This window comes from Papaver somniferum, chromosome 1 (assembly GCF_003573695.1).
Source record: "Papaver somniferum cultivar HN1 chromosome 1, ASM357369v1, whole genome shotgun sequence".
NCBI classification, from domain to species: domain Eukaryota; kingdom Viridiplantae; phylum Streptophyta; class Magnoliopsida; order Ranunculales; family Papaveraceae; genus Papaver; species Papaver somniferum.
This window is the reverse complement of record NC_039358.1, coordinates 77,142,633-77,166,440: the sequence shown is the minus strand read 5'-3', so window position 1 is coordinate 77,166,440 and position 23,808 is coordinate 77,142,633. Positions and strand designations below refer to the sequence as shown.

General features: G+C 36.9%; 2 protein-coding genes across 3 annotated transcripts; both read left to right on the top strand.

Moving 5' to 3' along the window:
* Positions 1–11,293: 11,293 nt before the first annotated feature.
* On the top strand, positions 11,294–19,152 carry LOC113291324 (RNA-binding protein 39-like). 2 transcript variants are annotated; one of them, XM_026540874.1, is made up of 13 exons: positions 11,294–11,424; positions 11,657–12,346; positions 14,456–14,537; positions 14,628–14,684; positions 15,547–15,602; positions 15,695–15,926; positions 16,615–16,776; positions 17,001–17,084; positions 17,905–17,969; positions 18,052–18,283; positions 18,370–18,458; positions 18,535–18,649; positions 18,776–19,152. In XM_026540874.1, the coding sequence occupies exons 2-13, from the start codon at positions 11,706–11,708 to the stop codon at positions 18,815–18,817; spliced, it is 1,857 nt and encodes a 618-aa protein (XP_026396659.1). In that variant the 5' UTR covers positions 11,294–11,424; positions 11,657–11,705; the 3' UTR covers positions 18,818–19,152. The 2 variants fall into 2 exon arrangements, with proteins under 2 accessions (XP_026396659.1, XP_026396663.1); XM_026540878.1 differs by having other exon boundaries at positions 11,321–11,464.
* A 3-nt stretch (positions 19,153–19,155) lies between these two features.
* On the top strand, positions 19,156–22,437 carry LOC113291339 (sugar transport protein MST6-like). The gene is made up of 4 exons (XM_026540887.1): positions 19,156–19,185; positions 19,567–19,703; positions 20,200–20,501; positions 21,273–22,437. The coding sequence occupies exons 2-4, from the start codon at positions 19,586–19,588 to the stop codon at positions 21,708–21,710; spliced, it is 858 nt and encodes a 285-aa protein (XP_026396672.1). The 5' UTR covers positions 19,156–19,185; positions 19,567–19,585; the 3' UTR covers positions 21,711–22,437.
* The last annotated feature ends 1,371 nt before the right edge of the window (positions 22,438–23,808 follow it).

The window sequence follows — 23,808 nt, the reverse complement described above, 5'->3', positions numbered from 1 at the left end:
GAGCAGTGGAATGTACTTGCTGTTTTCACTTCCACAAGCAAATTAATGAATGCACTCTATCATTAATATTTTTGTATTTTTTATTTTTTGAAGAAGGCACCGTGTCTTCTTCACCTTGCAAATCCTTTTGGTCGTGCTATAAAATTTTGGATGCATAGTCTCACTTGAACTGGCAAGTTTCGGTATATGAAATCCAACTATCGCACTTTGAGTTCTGCTGCAAGCTACAACTCCAACTCTTTTGATGGACAATAACGAACTCCATCAACCAAATTGCAGAGAAGTCTATTTTGCTATTGTTGTTTTCTTTCTTTTTTTGACGTCCGTTGTGGCAGTTTAAGCCAAAGGCGGACGACTAATTTTACCTTCCGTTCGTTGGTTTTGTCAATGTAGGAATTACCAATAGGTACTATTATAGTGATACTAGTTAGTGGCAGGTCCACCCACTAAAGCCCTAACTAGAGGTCCATAATAAAAAGAAAACATAAAAATGGACCCAATTTTATAATCCCAGGTCCTGTACATGTGCGTGACAAATCATGTGAAAATTTCAAATATCTAAACTACCCTTCCAATCCTACATATATTTAAGCAGCCTATTTTAAAGTTTCTAAAAAAAAAATACCAGCGAATTCAGATCTGGTTTCTGCTCTCTTTCTTCTTCTCGCTTTCAGACTAGGGTTTCTGAAGATTTCTTTAGTGATTTTAACAGGTATGTTGCTTAATCTTTTCTATTTTCTTGTTTCTGCTACAGTTTCATGGAGATCGGTTGTGTCTTAGATTGTTAAGTTTTTAGCTTATTTTAGCTTTCGATTTGATTATCTTTCTGTTTTCTTTTCAAAATCAGGTTTGTTTTCACTTTCAGATCGTATTATCCAGCAGTACATATATGACATACTCATTGTTTCTGCTACAGTTTTTGAATCATGTTTAAGATTTGAATTTTGGATCATGGAGATCGGTTGTGTTCTGTTTGTTTTTTATGAATCTTGTTCGTATTTATTCAGTTATTTGGTTAGATTGTTAAGTTTTTAGCTTATTTTAGCTTTCGATTTGATTATCTTTTTGTTTTCTTTTCAAAATCAGGTTTTTTTTCACTTTCAGATCGTATTATCCAGCAGTACATATATGACATACTCATTGTTTCTGCTCTTAGATTCTGTTTCTTGCATAAATCTCTCACTTTTTTTAGTTTGACCCATTAGTACGTATGTGAAATATTGTATTACGTGCTTTGATTCTGCTGTTTCTCCTAGATTCTTAATTATTCTTTGTCATGCAGTTAATTTTGTAGTTCATGAATTTGCAGTACATATATGGCATACTCATAGAAACTGCTCTTAGAATCTGTTTCTTGCATAGATCTCTCACTTTTTTTAGTTTGACCCATCAGTACGTATGTGAAATATTGTATTTTAATACTGTTACATCTTTGTCACATTTGCAGGTTCAAAACATGTCTGATGCAGAGTGTTCCAATCCAAATACCTACTGCTATGCATATATTTATTATAAGCATCATCATTTTGCTCACCTGGTTACTTTTAAGTCTAGTATTGATGACCTGAAATTTCTTATTTGTGAAAACTGGAGAACCTTGAACCCTTCTGAGATTATCATCACTTATGTTGAGAATGGTGTCAAAGTGCCTGTGATTGCTGACTTTCAACTTCATGGTCTCGCTTCCTTGCATTTTTCAAAGAAATCGGCGTTCTTTGAGCTGCATGTGGATTTTCTTTTTGCTGGTGGATGTAGTTCCTCTACATTCAGCGACGTCGACAACAATTCAGAACTGATTAGGGCAGCTAGAGATAGTTATGAAACTGATGGAAAAGAAATTGGTAAACCTCTTCTGTACGATGGGTGGGAGAATTTTTTTGATGATCCGAACAAGCTTTTTCGTGGTGGTGTTGATGTTGTTCGGTTGGCCTGTCAAAAGTATTGTTTGAAGACTGGGTATCGCGTAACAAAGGTGAAGAATGATCGTGAAAGGTTCACAATGAAATGCAGTAAAGTCCCATGCACTTGGATGATCCATGCAGTTGCTATTGATTCTACTTGCGATGTTTTTAGGATAAAAAAGTATGTTGGGAGGCACACTTGTGGAGCTGGTGTGAAGTTGAGAAGTCCTAAAGTATCGAAGAAGCTGGTAGACAACCTTATTCATGATCGTGTGATGCACAACCCACTTATCAAGCCTCGCGAATTGAAGATTATATAAAAGTTGGTGCTGGTGTTAATATCAAATATCACCATGCATATCGTGGTTTGGAACGGTCACACCATGAAATTTTTGGGAATGATGTAAAGTCTTACTCTGATCTGGTTTGTTGGGTGAATTCATTGAAAGAAACAAATCCTGGATCTTATGTGGATTTTCAGTTTAACGATGCAACTCAGACATTTGAAAGGTTATTCATTGCAATGGGCGCTTGTATTGAAGGTTATAGACTTTGTCGACCAATGATTTTTGTTGATGCAACTTTTCTGACCGGGAGATTTAGAGGTACCCTTATGGATGTTACTTGTCTGAATGGGAATCAAGGAAAGTGCTCTTTGTTACGTTTTAATTTTTATTGTTTACAAGTTATTCACTGCTTTTAATCGTTGGAACTTTTTGAGTATACCATTTATGTACTGAAAAGTTATTGTGTCTAACACACACTAATTCATATATGTAAGCATAAGACCTTTTTTGAGTACAATATGTCTATTATGTACTGGAAATTCTTAGTCTATTTTCCAGTACATAATATATGTTATCTATTAATATAGCAACATATTTAGTGACAGTATATAATATATTACTGTTTGTTTTTTGCAGGTTTTTATCCGCTAGCCTTTGCATTGGTCCCAGGAGAGGATGTTGACAATTGGGATTGGTTTATGTGCAATCTTAGAACATTGTTGATGACCGTCCTATCACCTTTATGTCTGATCGTCATGAAGGATTGTTGAGGGCTATTCCTAAACACTTTCCTACTTCCCATCATGCTATTGTTACTACCACTTGCAAGGAAACTTACCAATCAGGAAATCGGACGAGAAGTACAAAGAAGTTATGGCTTGTTTCAAAAAGCAACTTATGCTCTCACACCAGCAAGATATGAAGAAGCACTAATGGAAATGGAGTTAATGGGAAGGCCTGGGGTTGCTGAGTATTGCCGCAATATGCCTAGGGAACATTGGTCCAGCGCGTTCTTCACTGGCTGTAGATTTGGTCAGACTACATCAAGCGTTGCTGAGTCCTTCAATAATTGGATTCGGAAAGACAAGAGGTTGCCTGCCTGCGCCCTCGTTGACATGATCAGGTTTGTGTGTGTTTTTTTTGTTGGTGTTTTCTTTGTTTTTGGTTCATTTTTTTTTGTTCAAAATTTATTACAGGTGTTCTTTTTGTTCCATTCATAGGTTACGTTATGGTTATGGAGTTGATGAATGAACGTCGCGAAATGAGTCTTTTGATGGACCCAGAGAAGCTCACTCCTACCTACGAGGCGTTACTTAAAGAACATATTCAAATTGGTCGAGTTTGGAATGTTACTCAGTCATCTGCGTATGAGTATGAGATTCATTCACCTAGGTTAGATTTATCCCATAAAACAACTTTTACTGTACTATAACATACATGTAGGAGTGAATCATATGTTTTGTTTTTTTGTATTTGTTTGCAGTGCTGCATATATGTACTGCTTTTAAGTTATTTGTGCTGAAAAGCTTTTTGCGCATCTGCAGGTCTCACACTGTTGATCTGCTGAACAAGACTTGCACCTGCCAAAGATGGCGTTTTTATGGTTTTCCATGCTCTCATGCTACAACAACTATTTCTGCCAAGGGTGATCGATACGTAAATTATATCGAAGACTACTTCAAAGTTACAAAATTTTCATCAGTTGTATTCAATTGCTATCAGACCAATCCCCAACTACAACAGGACAGAGCAGTATCTTCCAGAGGATACTATTTTCCCACCCCATCCACGAGTTCCACCAGGTAGGCCAAAGGGAAATCGTATCAAGAATGCATGGGAGAAAGCTAGGAAGTCCGTCCGTTGTTCCAACTGCAAGAAGAAAACTCACCACAACAAGGCAACGTGCACTGTCATTCCTTCATACCCATGAGTTTTAGATTTTCATTTCTCCCTTATTAGTTCTATTGGTCACAATGCAGATTCTGTTTTGCGCATCATTTTAAACACTTTTGTTCGCTTTTTTTATAGTGCTGAAATTATGTACTGTTTGATATCTTTCTGGGACAAGGTACTTTGTGCTCATTTAAGACTCTTTTAATGGTACTTTATATTGCATTATCCACTTTCAATATTATTGGTTTTTCAGGTTGATTTCCAAGTTTGTTTTAATAGTGCAAAGGTTATGTACTCTAATTAAGTTGTTATCTACTTTGTAATGAACAACTATCTGGATGAATTTTTTTCAAGGTGCACTCTGAAAAATGTTACAATATGTCACACCTATGTACTACATAAATATTACAGTGAGTATGTACTATGTGTTTCTTCCAGGTCATTGTGGATGTTCAGGATTTTTGGAGTACAGCTATTATGTACCCTAAGTTCTTCTAGGCCATTATGGCTGGTTGTTCAAGACTTTCTGAGCACAACTATTATGTACCGTGTGTTCAATTAAGACACACCAAACAAAGAGACCAACTCTGGGATTCATGTTCTCTCCCATCATGATTAACAAATTTAGAGAGTCATATTCTTCAATTGAATCTAATAGTTGGTCTATGTTACATAAGACACACCAAAACACTTCATACTATGGACTTTTACCATCCAACATGTCAACATTTTTATAAAGCGAAACAACTGTACATAGATTAAACACAAACACCATAGTTTCGAGAACAATTGTTATCAAAATAAATAAGAATAATTACCAAACTTTGATATTGTCTAAAACAAACTAGCAAACTCTGAATATGTTCTCTATGATAACTTCTACTATGCAGTCCTAATTCATATAAGCACTGTCTTAAAAACCTTTTGGAGCATGAATATTCCAGCTCTCCTCAGGAGGAGATGTTGCTGAGAGTATGTCGCATGCTAAAGAGATCCTCTTCTTATGCATTTTGTCCTTTATTTCTTCTGGGTCTCCCAAGCTCATTCGCACTCCATCAATTACTTCCTCCTTTGCAACTTTCCTCATGATGTGCATGATATATATTGCACAATCTGGATAGTCTCCCTGTTGAGGTGTTGGGTAACTAATCATCTTTACTCTGTGTACAAGTGGAAGGCGCAGGCTCGACAAGCGTTCATTAATTGCTAACAAGCAGTATTCTGCCATAAGATTAGCATTATCGAGACATTCGTTTTTGGATACAGCTTCCCAAATGTTGTAGTGGAAGAATTCGCCTTTCTTGCATTCATACACAAGAAGCGTCCAATGCACGTTTTGGTGTGACATTGGAATAATAATCTTCCTGGTTCCTTCCTCCATATTCCTGATGGGTAAGAAGACAACAGTGTTTGCTGCTACTTGATGTACTGGTCACATAAATAAAACTGAAAAGGTAGAAAAAAAAGAATTAAATTTATCAGTGTAGTAAATATGTACTGAAAATTATAGTGTAAAACACATATATGAAAGCATAATATTTGTTACAACATTAAAAAAAAATTGTTTCGTTTTAGTTTCGCAGGTATGCTATTCAAATTCTCAATATATAAAACAAATAAGCATCAATGTAAAACAGTATCAGAGATATGCACTACAGTTTACAAACACATGATGCATGTTGTTTATCGAGATAAATTGGAAGACATACCCAGCCTGTTGGATCAATGTGGAGTACTCTGTCCATTCACCGGTTGCTCATTATGATATGCTTTTTTCAGTTGGTATTGCCAGTAATTTATAAGATCTCTCTCTAAAGCCCTGTTATGTAGCAGATCTTCAAATGTCTCTGCAGATAATATGTGATGACCAATCACAGCAGGAGCTTTCCAAGCACTGTTGCTGCAAATTCAAATAATCCAAATCAATTATAAGTTTGATTCTAAACGAACTACATAAAGTTTTGTTAAAATGAAACGGACCTATCCAAGAGAGACTCACATTGAGGTAGCTTTGTCAAAAAAGGGAGAGAGAAGCGCTCTTTGTTGTGAACTCAAATCCTTATAGAACGGAGATTTCCTTAGGCTCAACAACTTGCGCGCACACTTTTTTAGGAAGTTCTTGCAGATTTGGATCACCTTTAACTTTTCTCTTTCTCACATTCTCGCCATCCTTTTTCTGAAATTTCTCTGTTGGGCAATCTTTTTCAACTGGGTTTTCAGTTCTGGACTTTGTTTTTCGCCTTTTAGGTCCCGACAGTCCTTTGCCACTATCAAACTCAGGATCAACTCTTTTCTGCGGGTGGCTCCGAGTTACTGGCTTCTGAGGGGTGTATGTGATTTTTGGAGTAAGTTTCTTCTCCTTGGCTGAGATAGTCGGCTTTTTCTTCTCCTTGTCCATGACTGACGTAGTCGACTTCGCTATTGGTTTGACTTCATTACTCTTTGTAGCCAGCCTATCTTCGAGTCTCTTGGCAAGTGTTACGTCATCTTCCTCTGATGTTTGACTAACTCCAGGTTCGTTATCCTTCAATATACCATAAACGTAAAAACAAAAACAAATGAGAGACTAAAATAGCAAAAAAAAATGAACAGAATAGAACATATGTATTGTTGGATTCTTTTCAGTACAAAACTTATGTACTTTTAGTTTCACTGAGTACATAACATATGTACTGTTGGGTTTTCCCATGTTACTGAACATATGTAACATAAGTGGTCCATTAAGTATTGATAAAGTTGTTACTTTTCACTTTTTTGGTAATTATAATTACCTTCTGTAGCTCAGAAAGAAGTTGGAGAGTCTCAGCATATGCATTAGCTTTTTCGGCGTTCATATTCTTCTTCAGTCGAGCTTCCTCTGCCTTTTCAGCATCTAAAACTGGATACTTATGTTTGAGAATCGGCAGCATTCGTACATATGCTAAAAGCATCATTAAAACAAAACATAAATTCATTAAACAGAAGTAGATTTAGGTACTTACAAGACTCTCTAATTTTTTAGTAGGCTGTTGCTTTCTGTCATTCTTCATTTTCTTCTTCCTTTCTACTTCATTGAATGGAATGGGATCCCAAGGTTTCCTTGTTCCCTGCATTTGAAACAAATCAGACTACAAACTATTTGACCAAAAATTGATATACGTACTGCTGGTTATATGTATCAGAAGGATATATGTACTAGGTTTATAACATGTTCACACTTCTTGTTCAGGTTGCTGAAGATCAGCTTTCAAACGAGATTGTTCAGCTGCAGCTAAAACAATTGCAGAGGCTTTATTAAGTGTAGGTGCAGTATCGATTTGAGATTGCTCATCCGAGGGATCCGTTTGAGCTTGATCTGATGCTCCTCTAGCAACTGGAGCTTCATTATGCGCAGGCGCAACTACAAGATAGATTTGAGGTGGATCAGGTGCACCTAGATCAATTGCAGGCTGCTGCACCTCTTCTCTATTTTGATCACTTGGTCCTAAACCCAAGTCAAAAGTTGGTCTTGAAACTTGTGATGGAGGATCCAGATCTTTAGCATAAAATTTGTCGAAGATTTGAGAAGATTCCATTTTTTCCAAGCTTGGTAAACTACCAGTCGATGGGTACTCCAGACTAAGAATTCCTAAGGATGGATAAGGATCTCCCATAATTTCAGCTTGTAGATATTTTGAGTACTCATCGGTATAAATACCCTTCCCATGGATGGCCAGGTCAATCAGTTTCTCCATCGGCACGGTATGCAGTTCTTTGAGACTCGGCCTCACAAACCAAAGGCATAAACTGCATATTCGGCAACATTTCTTCAAGCGATGCACCCTACATAAATGCAATGCCAAACCGTATTATTTTATAGGATGACAAAGTATAAAATTGAACTAACTAGTGTAACGTTCAATTCGCTCACCTGTCTATCTCTAAGAGAACCAATTTCCACTTCAATATTACCCAGAACTTGTGTCGCTGCTGTTTGTTGGAGTTCAGCCTTTTCAGTCTGTTATTCAACATAAGGTGATATGTTTTTAATCAGTATTGCAGATATGTACTTGTATGTTTTTTCAGTATAGTAGATATGTACTGACAAGTTTTAGTTTTTTACAAACTAAACTAATACTAGAAAGAATATAACTTACCTGTGATGGTTCTGGCATGCTCTTTTCCTCTTGCAGCTCTTTCACCTTTCGCTCCAAATCAGATCTAGCCCAAATTTTAAACTGTGAAACTTCAATATCGAATTGTGTGGGATTTTCTTCAGAGCCCCCCATAACAGGCATTGTTGGAGTAGCATTTCCCTGTTCATTCGACTTTTCTTGGGTATCATCTGGAATTTCCTGTTCAGCCTCTGTTACCAAGGGAGTAGTTGTTGATGGAACTGTGTCATCCAAATCATCATGCCCTTCTTCAGAGCTACTGCTAGATTCTTCTTCTCCCGAGTTTGGTTGTGGAGGTGGGTAATCTATGTGATATATATCATTCAAAAGCTCTTTTAGGATGCTCACATCAATGGGGAGGCCGTCCTCTTTACTGCTCTGTAACTCACCCCAGTTTTCTGCAATTGTCAGCCTCAAATCTTCATTCTTTACTTCCAAATCCTCGAACTTTTCTTGCCAATCTACTGTCAATGGCACGTCTTCAACTGGAAGCCTTTGAGCAATTTCATTCAACATTTCTTTTTCATACATAGTATATTCATCCTTAAATTCTTTAGAGAACTGGAAAAGTACATATAACACACACATATAACCAGTTTTTGTATCAGTATAAATAAATAGTGCATATGACACACACACAATCATTTTGGTCAATCAGAAAACTGCTTTTCTGATAGTGTCCTACCTAAAACAAATCATTTAATATGTATGAAAACATAAGTAATTATACTTAAATTCATCAACTTTAATCATTTTTTTAGATATGTATTGGTGCATCATTGTTTCCTAAACCAAAACTACAAGAAGCATAATGAAATAAAACTTATCCTAGTAATATGTATTGTTTTTCTTAGGGACTTACTGTGTATTGCGAAGCCTCCATATCCTTTAGAAACTCAACATATATTTCTTTGATGTTCCACCTTGCCGCTCTTGGAAGGTATCGATCATCTGGTAACGTCACTGGTTTCACCAAGTGAGTATGCTCCGCATACAACAACTATGACAAAATAACATCAATAGAATCAAATACAGAAACTTAAATGACAGTAGAGTAAATATGTACTTGGAAAAAAAAAGCTTGTACTAGATGATCGATACCAACAAATAGACGACACAACCAGTGATGTCCTCGGGAGTGTTGTAGTTCTGATTGATTTTCTTCTCTAAGAAACTATGTATCAGGTCAGGCCAAGATACATTCTTTGACTTCTCAAGATCATCAACTAAACCAAAGTACTTTTCTTTGAGTTTATGAGCATCTTTTGTTGTAAAAAACAAAGTAATACACATAAACAGGCATAATAGCTTAACCATATCTTCAATTGTTTGTTCAGTTTCTACTCTTGGTATGTACTCCATATCTTCATCATCTTCACTATCGGGTACTTGTTTCATCACTGTCTTCGCCACCTTCAGATTTACAATTCTTGATTCCAGTACGCTTGAGCAGTTTCAAGATGGCATCTTGTAGCATTGGTCTTGTAACCGTGTTGCTATCACCAAAGTGTCTAATGTAGAATGGTTTCTGCCTCCATCCACCACCTCCCATCAAAAAGGTGTCATCATTTCTTCCTGCCATTCTTGGCATTCCAAACATTACACCCATTTTTTCTGGTGTCGACGTGATAATGTGTGTTTCACCTCTTCTAACAAACTCAAATGTGAGCTCATTCTTGACTCGACCCCTTTTGTAACACTTCAAGTACTTTTTCACTGCACCTTCCAACTTTTCCCAATGACTTTCTGAGTACTTAGTGTGCCAAAACATCAAAAACATCTGTCCATAAGAAGATTCAGATATCTTTTCCAATGTGGCTTCACTCAAAGTATATTTACTCGCCTTCATTCTGGCAACCAGGCTATGTAATGCTGTGAAACCGACCTATACAACTTCCTAACAGTTTGGCACAACTTTTACATGCAATTTAATTGGTTTTATTTCAGTATAACATTTATGGACTCCACTTCATCATCTCATAACACAATCATCACTATTGGCCTTATTACTTCAATCCAAAGATCATTCACATAAACAAGAAACTGATGAATTTAAGAGTACATAACACTACAATGTCTCAGTTTTTTTAGGTTGTACTGCCAATTAGTGCCATAAACACAAACCTGGTAAGTAACACATAACAATGTTACCCCACACTGGACTTATGTACTGCCAAAAAACAACCTAATTAAGAAAAACCTCAGTATTTGATATGTACTGGTGGCTCTATGTATCAGAAATAAAATGAAACACATTGCATATCACTTTTGATTCTTATTCTACAGCTTTATAGTTATGTACTGCTAATTCTAAGTGCTAGAAACACAAAGTAGAAGTTGCATGTAAACTCTGATGGGTTTTCATAAATTTTTAATCAGTACTTCAAATATGTACTGGTGGATCTATGTCCCAGAAACACAAAAAACATACTGAAAGTGTTAGAAATAGTACCTTTTTTCTGAATTGGTGCGTTGTTACTCGGTTTTCTTCGTTTTCTTTTTAGTACATCTGGAGATTCATCGTCCGATGAACTTTTTGAAGTTTTTTTCTTTGATTTCGGTGTTTCAACCTTTTTACTCTTTGATTTTCGTCTTGAAATTCTTGAATCGTCTTCTGATGTTCTAGGAGCAGTGCTATCATCCATTATTGTTTCTTCTTCTTGGATTGTTCTTGTGATTTTTCTTGTTTTAACCATTATCGGAAGAGAATATAGGTTTTAGGGTTTTTCTCTATTCTTGTGAATCAGAATCGTTGTTTGCAAACTATTCTCTGAATGATTTTTGAGATCTGTTGTCTCAAAAATCTCTAAATGAATTTGGGTTTCTATTCTCTCTGTGAAGAGAAAATTTTTTCTCTTTGAAAATCTCTGAATGTGAAGTCTAAAAACCGCAAGAAGGTGGTTGTACGGGAAAGAGAAACCGCAAGAAGGTGATTGATTTCACACTGAATAGTGCTGGGGTAAGCTGATCATTTTACTAGTTTCAAATAATTATGGATCTAGTGATAAGTCTAAAAATCGGTGGGACCCTACTATAACTAACTTAATGGGCTTAGGACCAACTAGCAAATTTTCCATAAGAAAATCTTCTGCCGGACGAAACCGTGTAAGCCATCCAGGGGTTTGTTAGACTCGGGAGAGCAAGAAGGGAGAGAGAGACTCTATCGAAAACTCTTCTCGCTCCTGCGCGACTTCTCAAGAGGTTTTTGAGGTAAATTTCTCTGCAGATTCTCAAAAACCCTAGAATACTGGTAATAATTTATGGATAATTCTTTTGATTCCTTCATTATTATTCATTCTAGGTTTAATAACACTGTCTTTTGATTCTTTATTTCTCTTCTGTTTTTTAAGAAGGTTCTTGTAATTTTCTAGGGTTTTGGGTTCAAAAAATTCCTGTATAATCGTTAAATTTCTCATCCGAGTTCATAATTTTTGCTGTGCAGTAATTGAAGAAACCAAGATAGTCGAATTGAGCTTTTTTTGATTTCCTCGATGGACTTTGATGATGCAATTGAGTATTTAGAAAAAACTGTTGAAATCTCACAAGCCAAGGAGAAAGATACAGTAAATAGTGGTGGTGATGATGTTGTGAAATCAGGGGAAAAAGATAGAAAGAGTTCTAGACACAGGAGTGATGAGAACGATGATGATCTAGATAGTCGGTCTAAACGTGCAAGATCTGGAGATGACACTCGGGACCATGATCGACGCAGAGAGAAGAGTTCATCACGCCATTGTTCATCTCCTGATCACAGGTCGTCTAGAGATGGAGATAGGAGTGAAAGGGACAGGCATAGAAGCAGCAGAGAGCATAGGGACAGAGATAGAGACAAGGATAGACGGACGGAGGATAGGAATGGCAAGGAAAGAGAAAGCAGCAGGGATAGAGACACAGATAAGGACCGTGATAAGGTAAAAGAGCGCGACCTTGAGAGCGAGAAAGAGCGCGATCGGTCACGTCGCAGCACCTCTGAAAGACGGCGTAGTGATCGTGATAAAGAGGCTGAACGGGAAAGGGACAGAGAGAAGAGTAGAGAAAGAGAACGGGAAAGGGAGAAGAGTAGAGAAAGAGAACGAGAAAGGGTAAGAGAAAGAGAAAGAGAAAGAGAAAGAGAGAGGGAACGAGAAAGCAGGTAACATTTGTTTCCAATCCTATTTTGTTTTTTATAAACTTAATTCTGCAATGTTCCCTAAACCAGTGATGTTAGTTCAAAATGATAGGTGTTGCATGCATGACTGTTTGGTTTCACTTAATTCTGCAATGTTCCTGGATTGAATATTAAAAGTAAGTAGTACTTTATGAAGGTATTTTGGATTGACATCTTTGTTGTGTATATGTGTTTGGTTTCGTATCTACTGGGTATTGGCTTCAAACCTAAATAGAGAGCTGTTTTCTTATTCTTAATGTTGATTGATGCCAATTAGCCTTCGACACTTCAATTCCTCCTTAATCGACATAAGTGGCCTTATGGATGTATTTCATTTTTTAATTACGACTCTTACCTTCCTTAGTATAGGTCTGTCAATTAATACAGATTTACTTATTACTATATGCATATATGCATGTCTGTGAGTGCTGTTTGGATGTCTGTGGTACTGGAGCAGAGTTTAATATACTTGTACTTTTATAGTACTACTGAAATTTTGATTATTGAATGTTAGATTCTGGGAACTCACAGATATGCTAGGGAAATCTTCAGGTGGTCATTCTGGCAACTGAGCCAGGCAAGGACTCAGGTCATGAGTCATAAGTGTTTGTTCCTCGTAGATTTTCCGAAATCTGCCTTAGTAGCTTGTTTAGCGAAGTTGGTTTTATTGATGTCAGAGGTTATGACGTGCATGGTGATGGCATGTTTCTTTTTATTACCCATTTATCCTCCATGACAGAACAAGAATAGCTTAATTATATTTGTTCTTGCAGAATTGCTGGTTGGGGTTAATGGTCTTTGCTTGAGAAGCACTTTCATCTGTTCATCTTCTGATGTGCATGTGAGGATAACGGGTGTTTGGCCCCTTAATATATAATGATTTGTTTTAGGTTACATTTTAGCATGTGCATTCAAAACGTTGCACGGCCTTCTGTAGGGCTTTAGACCTTTTTGCACCCATTGAATCTCCAAAACGAATCATTAGTTAGGGATTGGTTATGTGTGTGGGACGATTGCCATTTCAAATAAGAGAACCATCGATCTTTGCAGCCATTTTGAACTGATTTTTGTTTCTTTGTGGAAGTCACCCGTTCTTTAAGGGGGCAGTTTGTTTTCGGTTTCGTTCTTCTCAACTTACGAAAGAAACATATGCTAGAGTCAGTGCTTGAGTTCTTAGTTCCAACTTTCAAAGTTTTCTTTAACTTTTTTAAGCTTGATCTTGTTTCTTTCCAATCTGACACATCTTGCTCAACAATCTTTATATTCTTTGCTTTGACTTGGATTTTCTTTGGTTATATATCTTTTTTTTTTGGTCTAACATCGGAGTTAATTATTTTCTTATGATTTTTTTTTTCAATCAAAGCATTTTAAGTACGTTCTTGCTTCTTTTGTTTTTGTTTTTCTAAAGAAAAGGCATTCGTCACGCCACCTCCTTCTTGTCGTTTGACTCTGCACATTATTTGCACCTAATGCTCGGCATTTCCTACTAAGTCATATACTCAGCACCCGTGTCTTCTGACAATTTGTGGGCAAAGCTGAAAATTGGGAGAGTGAAGCCTAGGCACAATATCCTTAGGTTATGGAACTTTTACCAAAAATTGTTAGATGTTATGTAATTTTTTGGTCATAACTGGTCAGTCATAGTACCGGGTACCGGGGAGAACGTAAGGATGCTTTACTTGGTTAGCAGTATCTGTTTTCAGTCTAATAAACATTGATTGCATGCTAATTCTTTGCATGCTTGTATCCCCAGGATTTTAGTTATCTCTATTTATGGATATGTGGCTCTGACGTATTCCTTTTGGCATATTCATTATGTGCTCTACGTGTTTGAGGTATAGTACAAACTCTGTTCCTCTTATCTGGTGTGGAATAGAAGGTCAACTGGTTAACAGCTTTGAATTTGTGTTCTTGCAGTTCCCTTCTGTAATTGCCGTGGATTTGATCTTCGTGCAACACTTGGATATTTGCTCCTAGTTCTAAACTTCTGAGCAGTTCTCATGTTATAAATGCATAACTTAGTATTTATGATGTTCAGCTTAACTTCCATTATTACCGCAACTTTAAAGTCCAAGATTTTTTTTTCTCTTGCAGACGCTACAAGGAGAAAAAGGAAGAAGTTGCGGAGCCTGAGGCCGATCCTGAAAGAGATCAGAGAACTGTGTTCGCTTATCAGGTATCCTTATAAATGCCATGTATGTTCATGCTCAATTATAGTTTGAGCAATTTATGCCTGCTTGCTGACTTTCACCAACAATTTCAACAGATTTGTTTGAAGGCAGATGAGAGAGATGTGTACGATTTCTTTTCAAGGGCGGGCAAGGTCAGTACATTTTTGTGTTTCATGCTTATGGTACGCCATAGCATTCAGCGTATACATAAGTTTTCTTCAGTTTTTTGGGTTTTTCAATTTATTACTGTAGTCTAGTTTAATGTTTGAAATAGCCCAAATTCATTATCTTAATAGTGAATTTTCATCACCCAAATTCATTATCTTAATAGTGAATTTTCATCAAAGTTCTTGTGCAACCATACACACGCATACATTCTGAAGTGATCATGTTATAGGATTGTAAATAGATGATGCTTGGCGAACAGAGCAGAAGGCTTAACAGCAGTTACAATTATCAGCTCTTCAAAAGGATGAAATTCTATGGGCAGTAACATATTACTATGAGTTTAAATTTGTAGCCCTTGTGTACCAGCCTTAAAACACATCCATAGTTGTCGAAGCTTTCTCGTACATCGTACCCCAAATTAAATTAGTCGAGGCTTAAGATGTGATACTCATGGTAGAGAAAAAGAATGCTAGAGGGTGTGTGGTGCGGCCATGGTTTTGTATCTTTTCAACTGCTAATATGGTTATTTTTGAGAATTAGCGATAAGTCACTACAATGTAGTTTTGTTGTTCTCATTGTCATGTTCTCAATGTCACAAGCATAGTATGGTGTAGGTAGTATAGTGTTTCTTGTGCATCTGTCACTACATTCTTTATAACTGGTGAGTTTAATGCTGGCACTTCAACGTGACAGGCAATATCATATAGCTGCCTCTCATGGTGCAATACCATAAACTACTGAGTATCTTTGTAAGATCGTCTTTTTGTAAGTGAGTTCTCACAAATGTCACTATGCATCTTACTTCTTTGTTTTATCTCGTTGTCAACTTACTTAAACGATCATCAGGTACGGGATGTCCGCCTCATAATGGACCGCAATTCAAGACGTTCAAAAGGTGTTGGGTAAGTTTTCTGCTTTTTAATGTTAACTTCTATATACTGTATATTACTGTATATGTCAGATCACATCTTTGCATGTGTGGCTTGATTTGCAGGTATATAGAATTCTATGATTCAATGTCTGTCCCAATGGCTATAGCACTCTCTGGTCAGCCGCTTCTTGGCCAACCGGTAATGGTTAAACCATCGGAGGCTGAAAAGAACTTGGTTCAATCAAATGTAGCTGTAGTAGGACCAGGCGGTTCTGTTGGACCTTATTCGGGAGGAGCTCGGAGGCTATATGTTGGCAATTTGCACTTCAACATCACAGAAGAACAACTTCGCCAGGTAGGTTTTTGTTTTGTTTCTATTTATTTTTTTGACTTTTTTTTATGCAGTTCACGACTTGACGCAACCTTTAGAACAGGAGACTATTGCATTATCTCTCATTATCTGTCTTTCTATCTTGATTGCTTTGGTAATGTTAGAGGTAGCTATGGGCTAATATGTTAGGTTACCTACAACACTTGATTACATGTGTAATGGTAATGGTTTCTAGTAAGTAAAACCTATGTATAACAATTCTCTATGAAGGAATAAACTTCATATATATGAATAAAAAAATTAAGGTCACAACTTGGGTTAATCTATGTAAAATTACCTCTATATAAAAACAATTTTATATGGTCCCAATGTTATTCTGAAATTGAGGTTTTACTGTAATTAGTCAATTACTGTTGGGTACTTGCAGATGTGTATGTTGGGCTTGGCCCTTTGTTTTAAAATGATATGATGGTAACTGTATGTGTATTAATTTAGTCCAAAAACACGGGATTATGCTATATCCAATCAGTAATAATATAAAATCTGGAAATAAATCATTTGATTTAGATGTGCTATTGGACCCTTTCTTTGTTACTGATGATTATGCTATACCATTCCTTTTGTTGTAAGGATTACTATGTGATCTGTTGAGTAATAGGTAAGATGTCCGATGTCCAAACTTGCTGATTTGGGGTTGATTTTGTATTTCCAGGTGTTTGAACCATTTGGTGCTGTGGAGCTGGTGCAGTTGCCTCTTGACCAGGAGACTGGGCAGTGCAAAGGGTTTGGTTTTGTTCAGTTTGCACGTCTTGAAGATGCTAGAGCTGCTCAGAATTTGAATGGACAATTAGACATTGCAGGGAGGATCATCAAGGTGGGCAACTATCTTTTTCTTATTTCTTTTCTGTTTGATAAATAATAGGAGAAACCATTACAGATAAAAGAGTAGACCCTAATGAGCTCAATTGGAGCAAGAGTAGACCCTGAATTTTATAATGAGAGATGAATATCATCTCTCATAGATTAGATCAATATCATGTCTTATACCACTGCACTTTATTGGCTCACCAAGTTTTTGTTGCCTGTTCATGCCTGTAGGTATCAGCTGTGTCGGATCAAGTTGGGATGCAAGAATTTGGCGTTAATGCTGGTGATTTTGATGATGATGATGGTGGAGGCTTGGTTAGTTATGATTACTTTTTCTTTTCCTTTTTGAAGACTAATTTATTGATGGTGGCATGAAGCTATGAATGAATATCATCTGTTTCCAAAAGTTATTCTTCTGTCACATTGTGATCATTCTCAAGCTTTTCATGCTTTTCGGGGTTGTTTTCTCAATTACTAAGTGCCTGCAGAAGTTCTTTGTGTAGTGTGTTGTTCGAATCATCTCTATCAATATGTTGTAGAAAGGTGGTATAGACTACAGGATCCAATGCTGTTGATAAATTAGCTTACTGAATTTTGTGTATACTGCTGAGTATCTTTTGAAGTTCTCTAGAATACGTGCAATTCAGCCAAAGCTTTTTGACCCCAATATAATCAATCATTTTTCATCTCTCTGACTAGTTAATATTGCCTCAGTTTACTAATAAGGGAGATAGATTATGTCAATGTGGTTAAAATCAAGACATTTTGCCAAATATTCTGAAATTTGTGTCTATAGGTAATGCACACTGCTGGTAATTGACCTATCCATTGTTTGTTCTGTTGACCTTCTGGTATCATGCTACTAGCAGTTGCTGCAAAAAGTAGTAACATGCTAGTTGGACTGATAACGTCTACCATATTTATTACTATATTATGTTATTTTATTTTATTTTTGCAGTTATCAAGGACCTAGATGTTTTTCTAGCATGTTATTACCATACGATATATTTATAGTTGTGAATGAATGTTAGTATTCCTACATGTTGTCATCCTTGAATTAACCAATCGTAAATCTCAACTCTTGATACATGGCTAATTACTGGCACTTGATAATTTAGTTTCTTTTCATGTACAGACTTGGAATGCCCGCTCTAGAGCCATTCTAATGTCGAAGTTAGATCGAAGTGGCACCACATCAAGGTTAGTTGCTGCTTAGCTATCTCTGTTTCTCCTTCTCCTTTTACCTCTTTTTATATCTTTTAAGTGACTTTATCATCTGCAGCCTTGTTCCTGTTGTAAATGGAGCTTCCCTTGCTCTGCCAGCAACATCAGCTCTTGGTGTTGCACCTTCCATCAACCCACTAGCTGCTGCACTTGGACAAGCTTCTATACCTGCACTACCTGGTTTACCAGGTTCCCTTCCGGTTACTGCAGTATCTGTGCCTCCTATTGATTCTGTGGGTGTCCCAAGTGAATGCCTAATACTGAAGAATATGTTCGATCCAACATCTGAGGTTTGCGAAAATTGCTCTTCTCCTTCGATTTGCTTGCATTCGGTCATGATCCATTTGTGTACTGAATGTTTATGTTGCATTTGCAGACTGAATCTGATTTTGATTTGGATATTAAAGATGACGTTCAAGATGAAGTTTCAAAGTTTGGGGCAGTAAAACATATTTTTGTGGACAAGTATGCAACTATTTTCTCTAGACATGTTCTTCTTTAGACTATTTTTTGTTGTCTTATGTTTGTCATCCACTTACAGGAATAGTGCTGGGCATGTGTACTTGCGGTTTGATACTACAACATCAGCCATGAGTGCGCAGCGTGCTCTTCATGGGAGATGGTTTGCTGGGAAGATGATAACTGCAGCATACATGGTAAGTCTCTCCCTCTCCGTCTGTACTTAATATGCACACACTCTTATGCCTAACTGCATGACTGTGGATTGATATAAATCTTACTTGTTTGTGTTGTGTCTTTTTCTGTGTTGTGTCTTCCTACAGTTACCGCTGAATTACGACGCCAAGTTCCCCGATAGCAAATAAGTACTGTGCTACTACAAGTACTACGGTTTACACCTATTGTTGTTTTGGTTTTATGTAACGAAGTAATGAATTTGACTTCCAGAGTTCCAAGGCGTATACTTCAAATCCCTTTTAGAGGGTGTGCCTTGTGGTGGCTAGTAAAGGTGAACAGACTTGCTCAGAGAAACAATATGTAGAGATTTTATACTTACATAGCGTGTAAAAGCAGGATGGTGTTATATCTTTTATTTTCTGAATCAAGTTTCTTGTATTTTCCTCCCTAATGGAGGCTGGTCAGTTGTATTAACCCTTAAATAATGATGCATTCCAGGTTTTAAAGCAGTTCAATTTCGGAAGCCTGTAGGTCTTGCAAGGTTTTACTTGAAAACGTAGGTAATGATAGATTGGAAACGTCAAATAAATGAATAAATAAATTGTTCTTTCACTACCCCATCCGATCACTTTAAGTTCGTATCTTAGAATATTTTTTTTTTTGGATATATTGACAATGTTTCCAAACAAGGCTTTGAAAAATACTTCTTCACGAAAATTGATAAGAAAGAATCTCGTAGAAAATAAAAGATCCCGTATGCAAGATAAAAGATGAGTTACTTGAAAACGTTGAAAATTTTAAAACGACCGCCAAATGAAGATGCTTAACTACTTAAATTCACCGGCTTAGCTAGAAATCCATCTCTCTTGGTAATCTTTTTCCGTCGGGAACAAATCATACAATATGTTAATGTTAATGAGACATAAAAATAGTACAGGTACTCGGCTGAGTCAAAAATGAGAACGAACGTTGAGAAATCGGACGAGAATAAGAAGATGTCTTTGATCTTCCTCATGGCTTGTTTTATCGGTTTTACTTCTGGTTTCTTGATCGGGTATATGACCGGCATCATAGGTATGTACTATGTACAGACTTTTATTGGATTTAGGATTTACGGTTTATATAATAGTGATGAATTAAGGTTTATCATTACGATGACGTTACTGGTTGCTAACTAGACTGTAGTTCGATTTGATTAGGGTTTTTATTTTATTTTTTTGCCTAATTCTATGTTGCATGCGTTGAGAAGAATTAGAGCTTTGATTAATCTTGCGGTTAATTATTTGAGGGAATGGAAGAATAAAAAAACTGATCATATATATGGTTTTGTTGTATAAACGTTACCTCATACATGTTTCTAGTAAACCGTATTGACATTATTATTAGCTAGTAGCTTGGGATGGTAACAGACAATTGTTGATACTACCAGAACAGAGATGCTTTGTTGTTAGAGATTTCACATAAAAAAAAAAACTCAAATTACCAACACCCCCTTATGCCTTAGCAAGTATTTACTTTTCCTTACATAAAAATGCTCGATGTTCATGAAATAAATGTGATGGATTTGCAGGAGGGCTTATATTTGGAACAAGATTCATGACCAATCTCTTCCCGTATGGTGCTTTCACCTATGATGACATTGTACTGTACTCTATGGTCATGTCTTTGGTTCCTGCAACTCTCTACATCTTCGGTTCCATGGGGATAGATATTAGAAAACGAGATTTCAGTAGACTGGATATGAGAAGGCAAATGATCTTGTCCGGAGCACTCGTCTCCTTAGGTTCAGTGGTCACTACTCTCACCACCACCCAGTTTATGTACATGTTAGGACCAATTCTGTTCGCTATGGGTTTTGGCATAATGTATCAGGTATCAGGTATATTGTCTATTTTCTTTTATTAAATCATGTTCCATCATAGATTGAACTTCTCTAACGTTGGTCAGAGACTCAGAGACGAGGTATGATGCTAGTCATCGTCTCTCCTACTAGATACAGAAGGCCATGGGTTTGTATCCCGTTATCTTGAGAACCCCTTTTGTTGTGTGTTAGCCTAAGCCAATAGTAGACATTTTCTTTATTGAGCTATATTTTGTCTCTTGTAAGTCAAAAGATGTTGGCATGTGAATCCTTCACGTGCAAATTTTTCTTTACTCGGAGCGGGATCATTAAACTAGGTGCAACAAAGATTTGATAAACCAACTGAGGCCGTTGCATATTCATTCGCTCTATTCAATGCTGTTCAGTGCGATGAAAAAAATTACATTGACACTGTGTATGATGTCAGTATATGTTGTTTCATACCCCCTACCTGTTTGCATAAAATTCATACAAGTTTTTATGCAAACAGGTAGGGGGGGTTTAGTTCATCATCATACCATAAGCCACCTAACATTTAGTAAAAGATTTGAACTCTCATTGCATTTCTAGTGACAGGTATGATCGTTTGCTTTGATTGTGAACACTGACCTTCTTAATTTGTTCCTCTGTGAGGTGCCAAAATGGAGAACAGTAGATCAGTAGCCAAAATCAAAGCAAGCAATAATCAATTAAGATAGTCTCACCATTTCTTTTATTTCTTGCCTAGTAAATGACTTTCTAACTGTCGATACTCTTCATTTCGTGTCATTATTTTTGTGCAGGGTGCTCAAGTCTATATGTCCGAGATGGGTTTCGCTCATAGAAACTGCTTACGCGCCCTGAATATTGCCTTTAAAATGATGATCGCGATCGGTATCTTTGTGGCCAATCTTGTGAACTGCGGCACCAACAGTATCAAAGGTGGGTGGGGCTGGAAAGTTAGCATAGGCATTGCTGCAATTCCCGCTGCTATCATCTCTATCGGATCTTTCTTACTCCCGGACACTCCGATGACCATGATTAAGTTAGGTAAGTTTGACGATGCAAAACAGTTGCTCCAACGCCTCCATGGCACCAATGACGGCGTTAATATACTGTTCAGAGATTTATTAGCTGCGAATGAAGCATCAAAGTCAGCGAAAGGAAGTGAGAAGCAAATTATGTCTCAAACACAGAACAGGCCGTACCGTGTGATGGCCATAGCTCTCCCCTTGTTTTAACAGCTCACTGGAGGTTCGGTCATGCGGTCAGCAATTGTCTTCAAGAGTGCATTGGAATTTTTCGGGTTCCATGACTTTGGTATTCCCCTCTATGGTCTACCTATTCAAGTTCTATGTCTTATACTTGTTCGCTTTCTTTGGGGTGATTATGAGTTTTCTTGCCTACTATTTCATGCCCGACACAAACCAAATCCTGGTTGAAGAAGATGCCTCTGAAGTATGGAAGCAACATTGGTTCTGGAGAAGGTACTTTGTTGACCTCGACAACAATCTGATGGTTTGATATTGAGTAACCGCACAATAATGGCTTATTCTCTCCCTCTCAATTCCAGCTGCTACATCATAAAACACTCATACTTAGCAGAAGACCTTGTGACCAACAAGAGAAAAAGTCATTTTTTCCATAGCCATTTTTGAGTAGGGCCATGGTAGATGTGTGAATTTCACTCTTAAGCCCACCCTATAGCCAATGCCATAGCTCCGCCAGAAAGTGTCATTCTCTGGATTCGACTCATGTTCTCAAGTCTCTTATATTTTGTAATATACTAGGTATCACCGGGGCCGTGAAGACCCCGGCTCAAGCTCTCATTTTAGTCTTTACGTGTACATACTTTGAATCTAGATGTAGAACTTTTTCCTGTATTTTTGATTTCGTTAGTGTCGTTAAATTCTATAAATTTGGCTAATCGTGATGTCGTTCCGTCCTTTGCCAATTTTTTTTATATTATCTAAACTTTGTACATATATACGATCTCATTGTAATGATCTTTAATCCAATCAGATAATACCGCGAAAACATGTTCTCGTACCCACAATCTTTTTTAGATTATTCTCATAATCTCTTTTTCCCCCGAGGGTCACTGATTCTACCAATGCATTCTACGTATTCTGGTTGGTTTAAAGATTAGGAACTACCCATATGGCCTGCAGTAAATATCTGTCGGTACTCTACATTATCAATACAACGACTTTGTATAGATTCCAGAACAGAGTTCATGGGAGATCCATATAATTTATTTTTCTTTCAAATTCAAATAAAAAAAGTAAAATCCATAAGATATAGAATAACGCTTAATTGGGGGTCCTGGAAAATAATTGGGGGCCTCACCGAATTTAGACCCAATCCATTTATTTTAGGGGTTCCAATATGTAGGCAAAATATTATTTTGCCCTTCACTAATAATAAAATTTAAAATTCTATTCACCCTTAACCCTAAGCCTCCATTTCATTTCCATCTTTTAACAAAAAAAATCAGAGTCTCTTCTCCTCCCCGCTCTCTCTCCCTCTCTTAACTATCTTCTCTTCCATTAACGACACGAAAAAAAAAAAAATCAGTTATAGTTAAACGGTTGTCAACCCTAAAATTCTAAAGCCTAACGATTTCCATATGCATGTAGAGACTATGAAAAATCGTTAGGATTTATGAGGAGGGAGATAACGACCCTAATTCTTATTTTTCATTTTTTTTGCTCTAGTTTAGAGTCGTTACCGTAGTATAGAAACATATGACGATTCTTTACGAACGATCCTTTTTAAAAGTTAACGACTCTATACGAAAAACAAACAGCCTTTCTGTCCTGAAAATTGAAAGGGTCCTCAATTTAAGTCTTAGAATCGTCATTTGTCTTAAAGAGTCGTCATTTGTGGAAATATACGACAATTCTTTGCGACCGACCCCTTAGAGAGTCCGCAAGTGAAACAAGGAACAAAGGCTCTTATAGAGAAAAATCCAGAGATTAGAAGCTAAGTTCAAGAGTAACTTTAACAATAGCATACACGTGTACGATTAATGTGCATCCAAATAACGTTTGTAGTTAATTTAAGTTTATCATCACATAGAGTCGTTAACTTAAGTTAAGTTGACGACCCTTTCACTTATCATAGAGTTTATATATGACGACTCCAAATAACGTTTGTAGTTATTATATCAGATTTTGGTACAAAGGGCTTTGAACCTAACGGGCCTTTGTTATGTTTTCCAAATAATGTTTTCCAAAATGACACTAAAAACAAAGAAAGCATAGGGTCGTCAACTTAAGTCATGCTTTCCTCCACGACACTATAAACAGATAAAATTTATCATAGAGTCGTTAATTT